General features: G+C 39.8%; 1 protein-coding gene across 6 annotated transcripts in view; it reads left to right on the top strand.

The window, feature by feature from the left end:
* Positions 1–16,628, top strand: part of DPF3 (double PHD fingers 3) — a 255,030-nt gene that overhangs the window by 152,895 nt on the left and 85,507 nt on the right. For all 6 annotated transcript variants that reach the window (XR_012680234.1, XM_075192794.1, XM_075192795.1 and 3 more), the window contains 2 exons: positions 8,688–8,848; positions 11,196–11,303. Coding sequence is in view for 5 of the 6 variants with exons in the window: in XM_075192794.1 (XP_075048895.1) it covers positions 8,688–8,848; positions 11,196–11,303 (269 nt within the window). In the remaining variant the exon portion in view is untranslated. The remainder of the gene's footprint in view (positions 1–8,687; positions 8,849–11,195; positions 11,304–16,628) is intronic.

Raw genomic sequence — 16,628 nt, 5'->3', positions numbered from 1 at the left:
TACATTTAATCCAGCAGTCTCATGTATAAAGAACAAAAATCTAATGAAAATTCTTAGTTAACTCATTCAGCATGAATTTTATGTTAACACAATATCAAGCGTAGAACATCAGCGTCAGAGTGAGCAATAATAATGCCTCTTACTCATGGGCCCAATGGGGGCAGTCCCTCTACATTGCACTGAGGCCCTCTCATACATGGTGTGAATGGTTAAGCAGCATTGTCTCATGTCCAAAGATCACCTCGCATTCACAGCAAATGCCCATGTGTACAGGGAGTGCGCCTTCACCAAAAGGGTTTAAGGGACACTAATTTTCAGAGCGTAGCCTAAATACATTGTTTATTTATCAATTATTATCTGTGTATTACAAAATTCTGTAGGGGGCGCTATCACAATTGGACAGCACATACCTTGTTGATTACTTTAACAATGCTAATGGGGTCTGATGGGTCGTACTTTGTGATCTTTGCATATACAATGTGGACTTGTCCTCCTGGACCGCCAGTGATTGACAAGTCATTTATCTTTGAGTACACATGCTAATGTGTAGCAATTTTTTTTTTTATTATTATTATTATTACTGCAGTACCCGGAATTAAGAATGTAGGCTCCAATGGTGCAGGGGTTGATGTGAATGACTACATATCCTCTGTACAGCGCTGCATAGTATGTAGGCACTATATTAATAGGTGATAATAATAATGATGTCATTGTGAGTAATTTGTTTGGATTCTAATCCCCTCAATGTACAGTGTGCATAATATGTTGGTGATTTACAAATAAAGGCCAATGTTAGAAATTAGCTAAAATTGAACTAGATACTGCTTCACTTGTGTGAAAATGTGTACCACACACACGGGTTTTGTTTAACACTTGGTAGGTAATGTATGTAAATGGGGTTAACTTTTTTCACTGGCTGCATGAATCCTGTGAATCGTGTTCTGCTACTGGTGTTCCACAGTTATAAGACTGCACTGGGCAAAATATAGGGAAGGGCGCAGTGATGGTGAGCCACCCTTCCAAGTCCCCTCTTCCCCCACCTGCTCCCTCCATCTATCTTCCTGTTCTTCTGAGAATGAACAGGTCCCGGCACATGCACAGTAAAGCCCAAAACAGCCTTTGCTCTTCTGAACATGCATGGAGTCCAGCATAGGAGCTGGTGTCTGCACGTGCTAAGAAGAGCAATGCAGGGACCTCAGGAAGGTGGACCGACCATATAGCGTTCACAACCCCTACAGCGGCTGTAGTTCAACCACTGGTTACAAACCAGTAAATGTACATTTTCATAGCACTCAGTTGCAGAGTATGTATTCTTGGGCACTTTAACATCCCCCAGTGGTACTTTGTTCTGCACTGCATTCCTTATAAGGTGTGAACAGTGTACAATAGATATACCTATCTCTTTTAAGTACAGGCCCTCTTTAGGCACCTTAATGCAAGAGCTGGCTGATTTATTCCTACTCTGACTAACATTGATATGTGTTTGACTGGCAGGTGGGCTGTTAAAATAGTTAACTGCTTGTATAATTCTTGCTGGGGGAGTAAGTGTTCTTATTAACCACCTCTCCAAACACCCATGATGCCAACTTAACCACATCATCAACAATTAATACTTTGCGTGCTGTCCTTATCCAGCAATACAATCTGCAGACCTCCGTTTGAATTACCTTTTAACTAGGTTTGTCGGTTCAAAGTGTAGTGTTTATAAAAGTGACATGACTTTACCCATCCTTAGATTTATCATGCACAATTCATAGACATCGTGCCACTGCTTATTTCATTAATCACAGACTGATGTTTGTACGTTTGTGCCTATGGAGTTGTCTGCTTTATAACAGATTAATACCAGGCTGCCTGTTCTTCTTGTGAGGGCTCTGTTTAAACTCCCATGCCATTAGCCGACAGCAGCGAGGAGCATCATTCCCAATGTTTGCGTTCTCATAAACTCCTCTTTTAACTCTTGTGGTATCTGAAGGTAACTCATAACTGTGACACGGGTCTGGTATGTGGACACTGGACCCTGTTAGTGTTTAATTCCATAATCTCTGTTCTGCCAGGTGCCTGCAGTCTCGCAAAGGAAGTAATTATATCTTGGACAGCAGGGTCCTTTTGTGGATCATTTGCTGTCAGTAGGAGTCATGGGGGAAATTTATGAGTCAAATTATCTTTTCGATAAAGCCCTGCAGACAGAGTCTGGGAATTGGTGACATCTAGAATGTAAAGGTGTACTATTGCTTCCCTTTCACCCCTCAGCTGCGTGCTGATTTCCAGTAGCACAATAGCAGATGTATGGTGCCGTGTTCCCAGCAATCTCTGCAGGTTGGCCTAGCAGCTTCATAGCCCATCAGATAACTCTTCGTTCTGTCCGTTCTAGCCCTGGTTTATAAGAATGTAACAGATACATGATGATGGTGGGCCCTCTCCTTAGGTGAATGGAATTAGATTTCTATGTGTATTGGTTAATATGGAGTTATTTGAAATCTCTCTAATTTTTCTCATGCAGTGGCTGCAGCAGTGGATTACACTGGAATACACCACAGACAGGAATGTAGGTCTCTCTAGGGAAATAAATAAAGGGAAACCTATAGGGTAAAATCAATATGAAATTTCTCAATTACTCCCGAGTGTAATCAATTAATTCCATACCTGTCAACCTCTTTTCCATGTGTGACCATATTCTGTTTCTGAATTCCCTACCTGTTTGTCAATTGCAGTAATCTGAATTATTTAATAAATGTTTTTAAATAATGCCTCTAAATAATTTAACCTATATTATTGCAGTAGGAAAATAAGTGGGAAGAGAGCACTATTGCATTATTAAAAGTAGTCAGGTTGGAAACATAAATACATTCTTACAGCTACAGTCTAATGGTCCTCAACCTCTGCTGCTTTTGAAATCATCAAGCACTCTCTTCTATACACCCTACACTCCTTAGGTCTTTATGAAACTGCCCCCTCTTAGTTTGTCTACTACCTCTCCGCCCGATCCTTTATAGTCTCTGCCCCCCCCCCCCTTCCTGCTTCCTCTCTCTATCGGAGTCCCTTAGGGCTCTGTCCTTGACCCTCTGATCTTTTTCTCTCTGCACCACCTCCCTCGGTGATCATATTCAGTCTTTGGCCTCCAATATCACCTCTACGTTGCTGACACACAAATATATCTCTCCTCCCCCGACCACTCTCCCTCCTTCCTTTCCTAAGTATCTAGCTGTCTCTCTGGGGTCACTACCTGTATGTCACAGCGCTTCCTGAAACTTAACATCTCCAAATACGAACGCATCATCTCTTCCTGCCAATGTTCTGTTTCTCCCAATATTTCCCTAAGGGGTTGATAATAACTCTTTCCTGTCACCCAAGCACGCTGCCTTGGAGTCACCCTTGACTCTAGCCTCAGCTTTACTCCTCATAGCATTATCTCCTGACAAGTCCTGCTCCTCTATAACATTACTAAAATCTGTCCTTTCCTCTCTCAGGGAGCAACCAAAATCCTGGTCCATTAGTTCATAATTTCTCGTCTCTATTACTGTAACCTCCTCACTGCCTCACTGGCCTTTCGGACTCCCCACCTATACCACCTTCAATCAGTCAAAAATGCTGCAGCTAGTCTTCTATTCCACTGCTAATCCCTTCATTTGTTCTATATCAGTTTCAGAATTTAGTGCAAGCTCCTTACCTTCACTTACAAAGCCTCGCCAACATATCTCCCCCATACATATCTCACCTTGTTACCTACACTTCTCTTCACCTCTCATTACTTCCTCTGATTCTCGTCTCTAAGTCTTCTCCCATGCTACCCACCACCTTTTAAACTCACCCACCTTTTCTCCCTGTCTACAATCCTTCAAATGCTCCCTCAAAACTCGCCTTTTCATGCTCGCGTATCCTACCACCTCTTGACTACCTTGTCCATCAACTCCTCTTCCTTTTCCTACATCTTCATTATATCCCAGTTGCTCCTACTATCTCTCACGACCCCTCCCTCTAGAATGTAAGTTTTCACGGACACGGTCCTCTCTACCTATTGTCTCATATCTGTCTACTGTCCGTCTCCCTAATATGTCATGTCTTTTGCTACATTCTGTGTGAGTTCCCCCAGTTTTACTCGCATTAATCTGTGCTACTTGCATGTAACTGCCTCATGTATTTGTGATTTTGCTTACTGCATTAGTTATGTCCTATCTGTATTTGTACAATAGTCCAGTGGTACTGAATCTGTGGTTCCTTTATAAATAATTAAATAATCAGTATTATAAATGAACTTAGAATGTTTCTTTTATTTCTTTATTCCAACATTAATTACCTTGTTTTCTATTAACAATTACAACAGGAACAGCTGTAACAGTACATAAATAGATAATGTAATTAGTTACATGGTGCAGAGAGCACATTTGTGCTGAAACCCATAAAACTTATCGGATATCACCTTTGATGAATCAAGTGTAAGTTAGTCTAATGAAAGCAAATATTCTATATACTTTGCACATATTTATTATTTCAGCTGTTATTAATTAAGCCTTTATATATGTCACATCTCTACTTTTAAGTCCTTCAGCAACCTATCAGGCATTTACTTTCATTGTCTAACTTGTACTGATCTGATTAAAAGCTTAATGCTGATTGGTTGCTGTGTCTGACTGAACATGTGCCTAAATCCACCCCAACGATGACAGAAAAATATACAGATTTGTTTTGTGGTTTTATAGGAATTTGTAAACTACAGTTAACAGAGTTTTTTTATTATCTTTGTCAGTTGATTCTCCTATGTATTACCTAGGCATATGTTAGCACAATGCTTTATAAGTAGGACATTTGTTGTAATGTAAATATTAGTATGTAATTGTAAAATAATCATCTTTATTAGGTTACATTATCTGCAGTATGTCTCTTTCTGGAATGCTAATTTAAAATTTGCACCCAGAACTTCCTTTCAACGCGTATAAAATTACTCACCACTCTCTTATAGAAAACTATAATCTCTGACTCACCTTTGGCACCAGAGATTCTGAGTAGTGACGTTGCAGCAGCAAAAGGTTTTAGAATGCTGATTGTTAATAAGAACTATATACTGCAACAGAGAGCAAAGTGAGGTGGGGGGGGGGGGGGGGGGAGGGTAAGTAGGGATAACAGAGGGGACTATAACCAGGTGAAAGCTACCAGAGTGGCTTTGGCCAACAGGTTTTAGAGCCAGATTATGAATGACAATGGGCAAAGACCTAGATTACAAATTGAGCAGGGATTCGTTGTGAAACGAGGTCCAGGGTGAGCATACTTAATGAAAAGATACAGTAGCTTTTCTCATAACCCTAGTAATGTGTTAATTTGATAAGTGTTGAAGCTATCTTTGGTTTTTCAAAAGGCCACTGTTTGACACGTTACCGCTTTTAATGATGTGAGCAGTTTATGGTTGTGCTTGTTTAAAGTCGGGATTTGCATGTGGAGCAGAATATATTTAAGTTCATGTGGGATTTTTAAATTAATAACATTGGAGGGAAGAAAAAAATGACAATAGTGTTATGTTTAACTAATCTGTGTTCTAGACTTTACGCTCATCAGAACTGTGGTACCCTGATTTTTCATTGTCTGTGCATCCAAATGGGCAATATACACCTCATCCCCAAGCCAAATGTATACCTAGTGTCAGGAACCCCTCCAACCAGTACAACACCACCCGGAGTCTACTCTGATAGTCAGGTGTTCGCTGGAGCCCCTAGTGGTAGGGACAGACTTGGCTGCAGACTACAGAGGGTCGTGTGGCGTGTACCAGCTGCGGGGAACCCAGGAGCAGAGGGTAATGGCAGACAGCAATTCCAAAGAACAGACCAAGGTCAGGGGTCACTTGCTAGGAAGAATGGTCAGGAACACGCCAAGGGTCGAGGTCACGGGCAAAACAGCAGAAACGGAGATACAGGCCAGAAGGTCAAGGGCACAGGCAAAAAGGCAAATCCAGTAAACAGGCAGGGGTCATACACGGTAGGCAACAATCCAAAGGCTTAACACCAAGAGTACAGGAGTACAGCAGCAGGCAGCAACACAGGAATCTGGAAGCTATAACCGGCAGGGAGGCTAAGCCATCCCTGCCTTAAATACACAGTGTGACCAATCAGAACCTAGCTCTGAAACTGCCCCCAGCCTATGCCTAATGAATAAATTAACAGAATTAGCCCGCAGGCTGGTTTGCTACTTGCGCACGCGCCCAGCAGTTCTCCTATGCTGGGACGCGGCGCTCTCTCTTTCGGCCGGGGCGAGCCCCGGAAGTGACGTCCCGGTCGTCATAGCGACGGCCGGGACGCCTGTGAGAGAGTCGCGGCGACTGGGCACCGCCGCGGCTCGTAACACCTAGAGATCATTTACTGATCAGAATTATTGTTCAGCTCCTGTCTCTAAAGCCACTAAAGAGTATGTGTACAGTGGGAAAGTGGTAGAATTTCACCTTGTAATCTTTGTGAACTGAAAGCTGTGATCCCTTCAAGAGCAGCTTTGTCTCCACACAAACACCTTACAGGTCCATTCTAAGGCTGTCCCTCAAAATACCAAACCTCTTACTTGAGGATGACTCATTCTTTGTTTTATTGTTGGGTCACATAACTTTAACATGTAGCCGAGGATTCCAGCTTTATTGAATGCTTTACAAGTAATTTACAAAAGTGCATAAATTTGCCCTTGTAAAATCAATCTGCGTCTGTTTTTGTAGATCTGACTGAAGTTCATGGTGGAATCCGTAGAGTCATCACATCCACCCTTCTACAACATTTGGGCCACCCCTTATTCATTTAAGCTTCTCCATTTTTTTTTTACCTAAAATACTGCTTGTTGTAGTCTCATTTAGGTCTTAAATTAACCATGAGAGTAAGGGGACATTATTACTTTCCTTATTACTTGTATCACTTTTGTGTGTTGGATAGTTTTTATTATACTGGTAGAAATAACACTGTCTCATACAAAGTACATGGCAGGTGCAAAAGGCAACTGTTAAAAGTATAGAGTGCCCTCGATCACTCAGACCTCCTGAGTACCTGTCAAATCAGGTCCTTGCAAGGAAGAAAATGCTGTGCATCCCCAATCTGAATGTGCTATCTCCAATCCTTGACCTTATTTAAATAATCTTGGCTAAAATATCATTTTTGCATGTGTATAACTAGAGGTATTTGTGCGACCAGCCAGCAAGCCTGCTCTCTGCAGGGCTGCAAAATGTGGCACCTTCTGATAACAGTGCCATCTTAGTCCAAAAATTCAAATGCTTCCCAATAAAACCTGAAATAAAATAGACACAAAACATCATTGCACTTTTCCATGTTCGTAAATCACCCTGGTTATAACTGCACCCTGTATGATGTTTCATTTAACTTCATCTGGGACAGACTTTAAAATCCCTGGTCACTCCTATTATTGACATTTCCACTAGGGTTTGGGTGTAAAGGACTTGAAGAGCTTAGAAAAATGAATCTATCCCATTGTTAAATGGGAAATGCAACTCTTCTTGTGCACGATCAATATATTACAAGATACCAATAAGTTATATAACCATAAGAAAGCTTTCGACATCAGGCAGAGTTTGGGGGTGGTTAAGGGAAAGGGGTTTTTGGTCTTGTGGTATTTTTATTTTATTATTTTATTTTATTAATTTTATGATGAGCATTCAGTTTCCAGCAGTATTATTATTGGTATTATTAAGAAAGACCAACATTTTGGATGACATGTCAGAGGTTGGTTGGTCTCGCAATTGTCTGGTTCTCCTGGCTGGAGGACTAAACAGTCTTTGGGATCTCCATGGCTGAATAAAGCAGTCCCAAATTAGGAATCTCATCTTTATGGTACCCTGGAGGTATGTGGAAATATTTTGCCCATCTCTTGGGGTCCAGCACTTTGTAGAAAATACTAGTCCCCAGGTGCAAAAATGAGTAATAATATATGTAAATTAAATATTTATATATAGGTACAATAGTAATACAGTAAAAATCATATAAAACCTGTAGGTCTGGCCTGAACCAAAATAACAAAACAAAAAAAAAATATGATAAATATCAATCACAAATTAAATGCTGATGTTCAACTAGCAAATAATGCCTTGGTAGATTCCAAAATAAAAAAAAATTAAGTTTATTTTGGAATCTACCAAGGCATTATTTTCTAGTTGAACATCAGAACCTGACCTGCCATAGTTAGGACATTAAAGTGCACCTTGCACCACCTTAGTTGACTTTGTCAGCTGTATTTATAGCCTATTTGGAGTTGCTGTATGGAGGATCATTCCTTTTTAGATTTTTTTAAATTTTGATTGATATTTATCATATATTTTTCAGTTGTTTTTGTTTTATATATATATTTTTTATTTTTTTGTTATTTTGGTTCTGGTCAGACCTACAGGTTTTATATGATTTTTACTGTATTACTATTGTACCTATATATTAATAATTTAATTTACATATATTACTAATTTTTGCGCCTGGGGACTAGTATTTTCAATCGATTTCTAATTTTGGGAGGCTTTGTGGAATTCACTCCTTTTAGATTCCCCTCACGGCAGCATAGCTGAGAGCTGCGCTGACTTTTCTACTCTTTGGTACATGGTATTTAAAGATTAAACTTCTGACTCTCTCCACAGTAGGGGACAGTGTTCATTAATAATTCTCTTTCCCACATTCAATAATACTATTGAGCTCACTGTGTATTTTCCTGTTCTTTGCTTACAGACTTGGGGATCAGTTTTACAAGGAAGCGATTGAGCATTGCCGCAACTACAATGCAAGACTATGTGCCGAGCGCAGCGTCCGCCTCCCCTTTCTCGACTCGCAGACCGGTGTGGCTCAGAACAACTGTTACATCTGGATGGAGAAGAGGCACAGAGGGCCAGGTAGAGTACTGGTCAGTGAATGTGACATACCAAAGTTCTAGCACACAATTCAATACACAAAAAAAATAGTATACACCACACAAAAAATAACTAAGAGAAAAACTGCAAATATTAGTTGCTTTTGTTGCATTTGTTTTAAATATAATATTTTTTTTTGCAGATTACATAAGGATATTTGACCAGATAGACTAATTGATGATCTAGGTAGAATCCGGAATCATGCTCTTGGACCTTTAAAAAGCCAAAAGCTTAATATAGTATTAACTGCACAAAACAGACTACTTAGGAGGGAAGGGATCAAGGTGTCACTATTTCAGGTGACCTAAAGGTAGGCAGACAGTGTAGCAAAGCTTGTGGATGTTGTGTAGTGCTGGGTTGAGGGTAGTGAGTTCTTGTGCAGTTATCAGATCATGTCCTATAGAATGTTTTGAGCATTGCTATGAGGGACTAACCCCGGGTGACAGATGTGGTGGGTGAATGGGTGGAGTAGTATTGTAAGAGATACAATTTAAATAATAAAATAAAAATAATATTATTTCTGATAGAAAATGGATAGTGTGTGAATTGGACAGAATAAGCCACATCCCAGGGGATGTGTGTACAGGTGTGACCAGGGGAGGGGGTGATTCCTGTGGTGTCTAGATTATTTGGGGGGGTGCTAGATGAATTTTGTTGCGATGGTCATAATGTGCACTGTATGGTCGCCGCAAACTTAAAGGAAAGTCTTGTGTGCATGAGGCCTTGCAGTAGCTGAATGGTTTACAGATTCATTTCATTAGTAGCATAGTTCCAGCATGTTTCATTTGCGGTCTCATTTAAGACAAATAAAGCACACTGTTTATATGTAGTTATGACGTTCAGTAGAATAATGTAAATATATTTTAGACTGGTTCACTTTTCAGCTCTTTTCTATGCCTCTCTACCTCTGTTGTGATAGAAATCTATAATTTAGTTCCCAGTCTGTCAATTCCTGTTCAATAGAGCACTGTGCAGGAGGGCAAGTGCAGAGTCATAGCAGTCCTACGGGTCTATTTATTATTTAGAGAAGGGCCTCATCTCTGGCAAAACCGGGTGTTACCATCAGAAATAGGGCTTCTCCCTATTTATCAAGAGCTATCACTGCATTCTCTCACCAAGGCTTCCCCGTGCAATAATATCGCTGTACCTATGTATTTTAAATGGGTTAAAGTGTACTTTGAAGATAAGTACAGCCATAATTATTAAAATATTTAGTTTTCCCCCTTGTGTGTAGGTTTTCTTTTGTTATCCAAGTAAAATTCAGTTTTATTTGTTTCATTATACTACAGAAAAAAAGGACCACCTGTCCCAAAAACATATACATCCCACTATCCCGACATTTCTGAGGACCAGGAAGAAGAAAGGAAATAAATCCAGGCATAGAATAAAAGCATTCATTCTGACAATGCAATAACGGCCCAGGCCTAGGGTAGCAGAAGTGCAGGGACGGTGGCGGGTTACGCCTTGTTTCATCACCTTAACACATATTTTTCATCTGCTTGTCGTGTAAATATAAAATTATAGATTTCCATAACTGGTTGCATATATTATTTTCTTACACGGATCATGGAGTGCAATGGTAATAGTAGTATGAGAAAATCAAAAGCAGCTTTGAGTGGCAACAGACTGAAGTCCAGGCCAGAGGTTTTCTATATAATCTTCTATACACAGACTATATTAACTGTGAGGAGCTACGATTTAGAGGAGAGAACGAGGTAGAGAGTGGGCGGATTTACGTAGGCAATCTACAGTACGGGCATCCCCGTGCAGCAACGTCCAAGTCTGGTTCAGGCACATGCAGACGTATGCTGGTTTTCTGCCGTATCTCTTTCACCAGCTAGAGGTCTAAGTCCTGAGTCCTAGTTATGTCAGTATGTACAGTAGACATTAAGTACACCCTAATAAATGTTTAATGACTCTGGCCCATTGAGTCTACGGTAAGACTACTTGGTGGTCGGAGCCCATTACCAGTACATTTCTATAGTTCTTAATTGGGGTTTTGTAGAGAACTTGAAAATGGGTGAACACCAGTTTATTTAGGAGTATTATTTGACATCACAATGAAGAGCTTCGCTCTAGTTGTGTCCACCCTACATTACTAGGATTGCATGTCGTAGCGTTAATCTAGAGGGATAAACTGTAAAATGTTATTAACTAAAGCAAATTAAAAAGTTAGCCAGGTAACATTATTTGCTCTATTATAAAAGGCTGATTCATTGATACTTGTAGCCAATCGCTGCTGTATCATTAAAATGAAAAATATCTTTATTTGATGCTTATTTTAAAAATAGCTGGAGTTAATTTTTTATCTGTTTATTCATACATGTAGGAGTGGCTCCAGGACAGTTGTATACTTACCCTGCTCGATGTTGGAGAAAGAAAAGACGTTTACATCCCCCTGAAGATCCCCGTTTAAGACTGTTAGAGATAAAATCAGGTAGGTGACCATAACTGGTATTGTGCAGATGAGAACTCTTGGTTGTGCTCTGAGGGTTGTCTTCTTTTTTTAGTTTACACCTACATGAACGTAGATGTGGAGTAGGCACCAACAATCTTCGTAATATTGCTAGCTATTGGCTACCGATGATTACTATCATCATCATCAACATTTATTTATATAGCGCCAGCAAATTCCGTAGCGCTTTACAATTGGGAACAAACATTAATAAAACAATACTGGGTAATACATACAGACAGAGGGGTAAGAGAACCCTGCTCTTAAATCATATAAACGGAAGCAACAAATAGTGAAGCCATTTGTGACACTCCCTCTCATACAGTGGATATGCAGCTGTAGTAGTATTATTATTATTATTATTATTATTATTATTATTATTAGTAGTAAAAAAAAATATTATATATATGTCCCCTACTCATAACTGGTAGAATAAGGGGAATCCCAACTCTGGTCTCCTACATTTATTAAGATGTGATCCCAAACTTTGAATTTTCAAAATGTTGCATGAAAGATTCAAATACATTTGGTGTCCGTATCAGGAGCAGCACCTGATGCATGGGTGCACTACTACCAAAACAGATCCCACCTGCTGTACGCCTCCCATATTCATACTGTTAGAACAGGGAAAAAATCCCAAGAATAGTTGCGTCCAAGTCGTACAGAGTACATTTTTCTGCTGTTCTCTGCATAGCAGTTGTGGCTGCCCCTGTCAGGGCAAAACATTCTAGAACAGCTTAAGCTTCTCTATTTTGTTCTGTCGATAAAGAATATGTCACTCAACTTATAGTCTCATGACTCTAACTCCATAAGCGTTAATAGTTGGCTGTGTTTGTTCTCATTTGAGTCATTTGCTGGAAACAATGAAAAATGCATTAATATTTTGTGACTTTGTACCATGGTATGTTTTCACATGGCCTTTTGTGTTTTCTTCTATTCCCCTTAGTTGAATCTCAAATGGGTCATAATTTTTGGCGGCACGTTACAAAGATAAAAACATAGATTCTGAGCAGATGATCATAACAGTCTGCTATCTGTGTTTGATTTATGGCCCCTTCAGTGCTGCTGGCTGTACTTAATGGGCTTAATGAGTAGAGTTTGGTTCCATCTGTGTGATCAGCCTAAATGAAAAAAGTGCCAATGCAAAATCCATTTTAATTTGCTAGTTGCACGGTTACCCACTGTCTCCATGATCATTTTTTAAATGGGATTTTAAAGTCTGTTTCTGTACTCTGGAGAGGCTTGCAAATCGCTGCTTGACATTGAGTGATGTGACTTTATTTGACAGGCTTAAATATGCGTATATACGAATCAAGAGGGAATAATGATCCATTTTTTGCAAGAAAAGCGAGTTGGATTCAGGAAATGACTTGTGTTAGTGAAGAGATCCATAGTCTTGACCCTTAGCGAGGGTGCCAGCAGTACACAGGTTTTGCAACACAGCTACAGAAGATCAGAAATAAATGTTACCCTTTCAACATGAGAATTCTGTCATATAAATAGCTTTTGGTACATTGTTTACCTTGGCTAAAATGGTTGTTTGTATGGTGCACTAAAGAAGGAGCCTGCAAATATTTTAATAAGTGTGTGCAAAATTAATATATTTTTCTTTGAATAACTAGCAAATGGAAAGAACATATCATGCATCTCAGAATATCATTAACGTATATAGCTAGTACAGGGAAACTCTATGTAGAATAGATATATTGTCCTCGGCATTGTACAATAATTCATGTTGAATAGCTGCTTACATAATCTCTGTGGCGGCATGGGCATCTATAAAGATGCAAACATGCCATCAAACCTTTTGTGCTGACACTGGCAGCTGTGATAGCAAGAGCGGGCAATTCCTTTGGGGCATTTGTGTGCCAGGGTCTGTTTCCATGGCAATTCTCGGCTTAGTGGCCTCAGGAGCAGAAAGTCTAATTCCTGAAAACAGTCTGTGTTCTCCCTCTCTCTCTCCAGCACCTTCTGCAGTAATGCATGCATATAGATAACATTTTCTCCAGCTCTACTCAAAGACAATTCTGTCATTTATAACAAAAGGATCATTTCCCAATGAGCATTTTCATTGTCTAGACAGTTTAAAAAAAACAAAAAAAAACCCCAACGACTTTCTAGAGATGTCAAAATGTCACCAGAGCAGGACTTAATGCACAAATATCAAACAAAAACATAAATAATTTGCACCATGTTATTACTGGTATTATAGGGAAAATACTCCAAAACCGTGTAACTTGAGAGAAAGACCTTACTTACATGGGAGGTCATGCACCAGCGTCTCGGGAATATAAGATGAAAACCAGGTAAGTAAGGAGGTATAAGTGGGAAAGTATGTAATAAAAAAACAACATAATCTCACAAAGGGAGAACAAAAAAGGCTATGTCAATACTGAAGTAACATACTGTAGATATGATTATAGTATTATATTATTATATTATAGTTTGGTGCTTCAATTCGAAGATGTCAGAGATTTGTTCCATCTATAGTTACATGTTTACCAAAGAGGAAACAGAAAGCCCATGCCAAACATTGTGAGCTTTTTTTTCATCGGTTTGACTTGGTGTCTGGTTTATTTAAATATCTAATTTTACACACACATGGATAGAATGATAGAATAGATTCCATCAAGGGAATGAGCCTTAAGTTATTAATGAAACTGCAATGAACACATTATTAAGAAGGGTTAAAATTGGATTCCAAAAATGTGTCCCTTATGTGCAACCCAATAAAGGTCAGTCTATCAGAATTGGCAACATTATGTCTACTACGTATTGAGCACAAGATATTCCCTAGTGATATCCTAAATTGGTTTGTAAAAACATATTATTTAATGATGATGTATAAAAGTGAAGAGATAAATGGTGCACGAGGGACTTCACCTTGAAACATCTGGTAACTATATCTGTCCACTGCTCTGCAATCCTCTTGGTCATCAGGATGTGTCCTATGTCATTCTTGCCCACTCTTCCGGAATGTCCAGGAGACTCCCAAATTCCAGGTAGGTCTCCCAGACTCCCAGGAGGGCAGGCCATTCTCCCGCATCCTGCACACTTAATAGTAAAGTGAGCTGGATAGGGGCCTTCATGATGCAAATTTGTCATTTTGGCCACACTCCCCATGGCAAAATGAAGCGAGGAGCAGGGCCAAAATGATGACATTCGCCGCACAGCGCCCCCTCCCTAGTTGCTCATCTTCCCCTTTCCAGGATCTCCCGGAGGGGTAAAATCAAAAGTCCACAAGTGTGTCCTATATGATCTTCTAGTCTTATGTATCTCTATGTATAATATCTATATGTTTGTATGTTTATATTCTCTGTATGTGTATATGTATATTTGCATAAAGATAATTTAGGCACATTTTCATTAGAAGTTTAAAAAAGTGGAAGAGATTAAGAAATGCAGTGTATGAAAGAGCAGTCATTTTCACCCGTATATCACTACCTTCTCTCTCCTCTCTTTATGTAGCAAATCTTGTTTTCACTATTAAAAAAAAACCCTAAACTACCAGAAACCTGTGAAGTAATAAAACTACATAAAACTAGAATTGGAAAGCCTACTTTTTCTCTAGGAAAGGAATATGCTAGGTGCCGTTCACACCACATTATGCCATTGTTTATAAGTAACAATAATTTGTAAGCACGGTCAGGACTTACTTTAGTCTTGCTGGAAAAAACAAAGCATATTGCTGTTTTTCAATTAGATATCCAGTTCACAGAAGGGAATTTGTAATACTGGGGAAGTAATGGCAGGCTAGCCATATCTGTATTCATATGTTATTGAACAGAAGTCAGTCGATTTAAACACTTTGCTTCAACAAAAGATCTTTATTAAATATATAGCTGAAACAAAGACCGTTCCATATTGGAAATCGATGCGTCAAAGAAGCTTAACATAATGAAAAGGAATGAATAATGATTTCATCGTTATCCAGTATTTTCAGCTTGAGGACACATTACTTACTGACGGAAAATAACCATTTCTAGACAGTAAATATATTTCACTTGAGTATGTAGACAAAGGAAACTGCGCAGTTCTTCAGCAAGTAGTCTGGTTTTTATATTTGTGTCCTTTAGTATTTAGAGTTTTGCATCTACTTCAGTTAAATCTTTGAATTCATAACATCTAGACCAGAGATGGCCCTCCGAGCCTTCTCCTGCGGCCGACAGCTCTGTCCTACTTTTATTGTCAGACTTTTTTCTTATAGCTTGTATAACATGTTTAAAATATTTGCTGATAAATTAAAGATAGCTGTCACTTTCTGATTAAATGTATTGTTTTAATTTACTACTGAGATTAAGGGTAATGCTGAAGTCTAGAGGGCAGCCTGTGCAAGGGTTCTCTGCACCCTAGGCAAAGCTTCAATCAACTGCCCCCCTTCCGGATATCCAATTACCTTACACTCACACACTTGAATTTTGTAAAATCAAAAATAATTCTTACCTCCTTCTGGGTGGCAGGTAAGGCTGCATCCAGATGCACTGGTGTCTCGGGGAAAACACAGGTTTTACGGAGGGGGGGGGGGGGGGGTGTTATATTTCAAAACAAAGCAAAAACAAAAAAAACTTGTATCAATAAGCTGGCAACAGCCCCATCCCTCTACCCACACATTCCAACAATACCACTCCCCACTCCTGTCCTCACACATTACACCAATACCAACCCTCTCGCTGCACATTACACCTATACCACCTCCACCCCTCTCTCTACACATTACACCAATACCACCTCCACCCCTCTCTCTACACAATACACCAATACCACCCCCAACCCTCTCTCTGCACATTATACCACCCCACTACTCTTCAAACATATTACACTGATAGCACCTCCAGCCCTCTCCCTGCAAATTACACTGATACCACCTCCAGCCCTCTCTCTAAACATTGCACCAATACCACCTCCATCCCTCTCTCTACACATTGCACCAATGCCACCTCCATCCCTCTCTCTACACATTGCACCAATACCACCTCCATCCCTCTCTCTACACATTGCACCAATACCACCTCCATCCCTCTCTCTACACATTGCACCAATACCACCTCCTTCCCTCTCTCTACACATTACACCAATACCACCTCCATCCCTCTCTCTACGCATTGCACCAATACCACCCCCACTCATCTCTCTACACATTATACCACCCCACTACTCATCAAACACATTACACTGATACCACCTCTAGCCCTCTCCCTGCACATTACATTGATCACCATAAACCTCTTCATCACCATCAACCTTCCCATCACTCATTAGCCCCCTAATAATAATTAACTCACACATCTCCTCATAATCAATTAACCT

This window comes from Mixophyes fleayi, chromosome 12 (assembly GCF_038048845.1).
Source record: "Mixophyes fleayi isolate aMixFle1 chromosome 12, aMixFle1.hap1, whole genome shotgun sequence".
Classification (NCBI taxonomy): Eukaryota; Metazoa; Chordata; class Amphibia; order Anura; family Limnodynastidae; genus Mixophyes; species Mixophyes fleayi.
The sequence above is the reverse complement of the archived record's forward strand: the minus strand, read 5'-3'. Positions and strand labels throughout refer to the sequence as shown.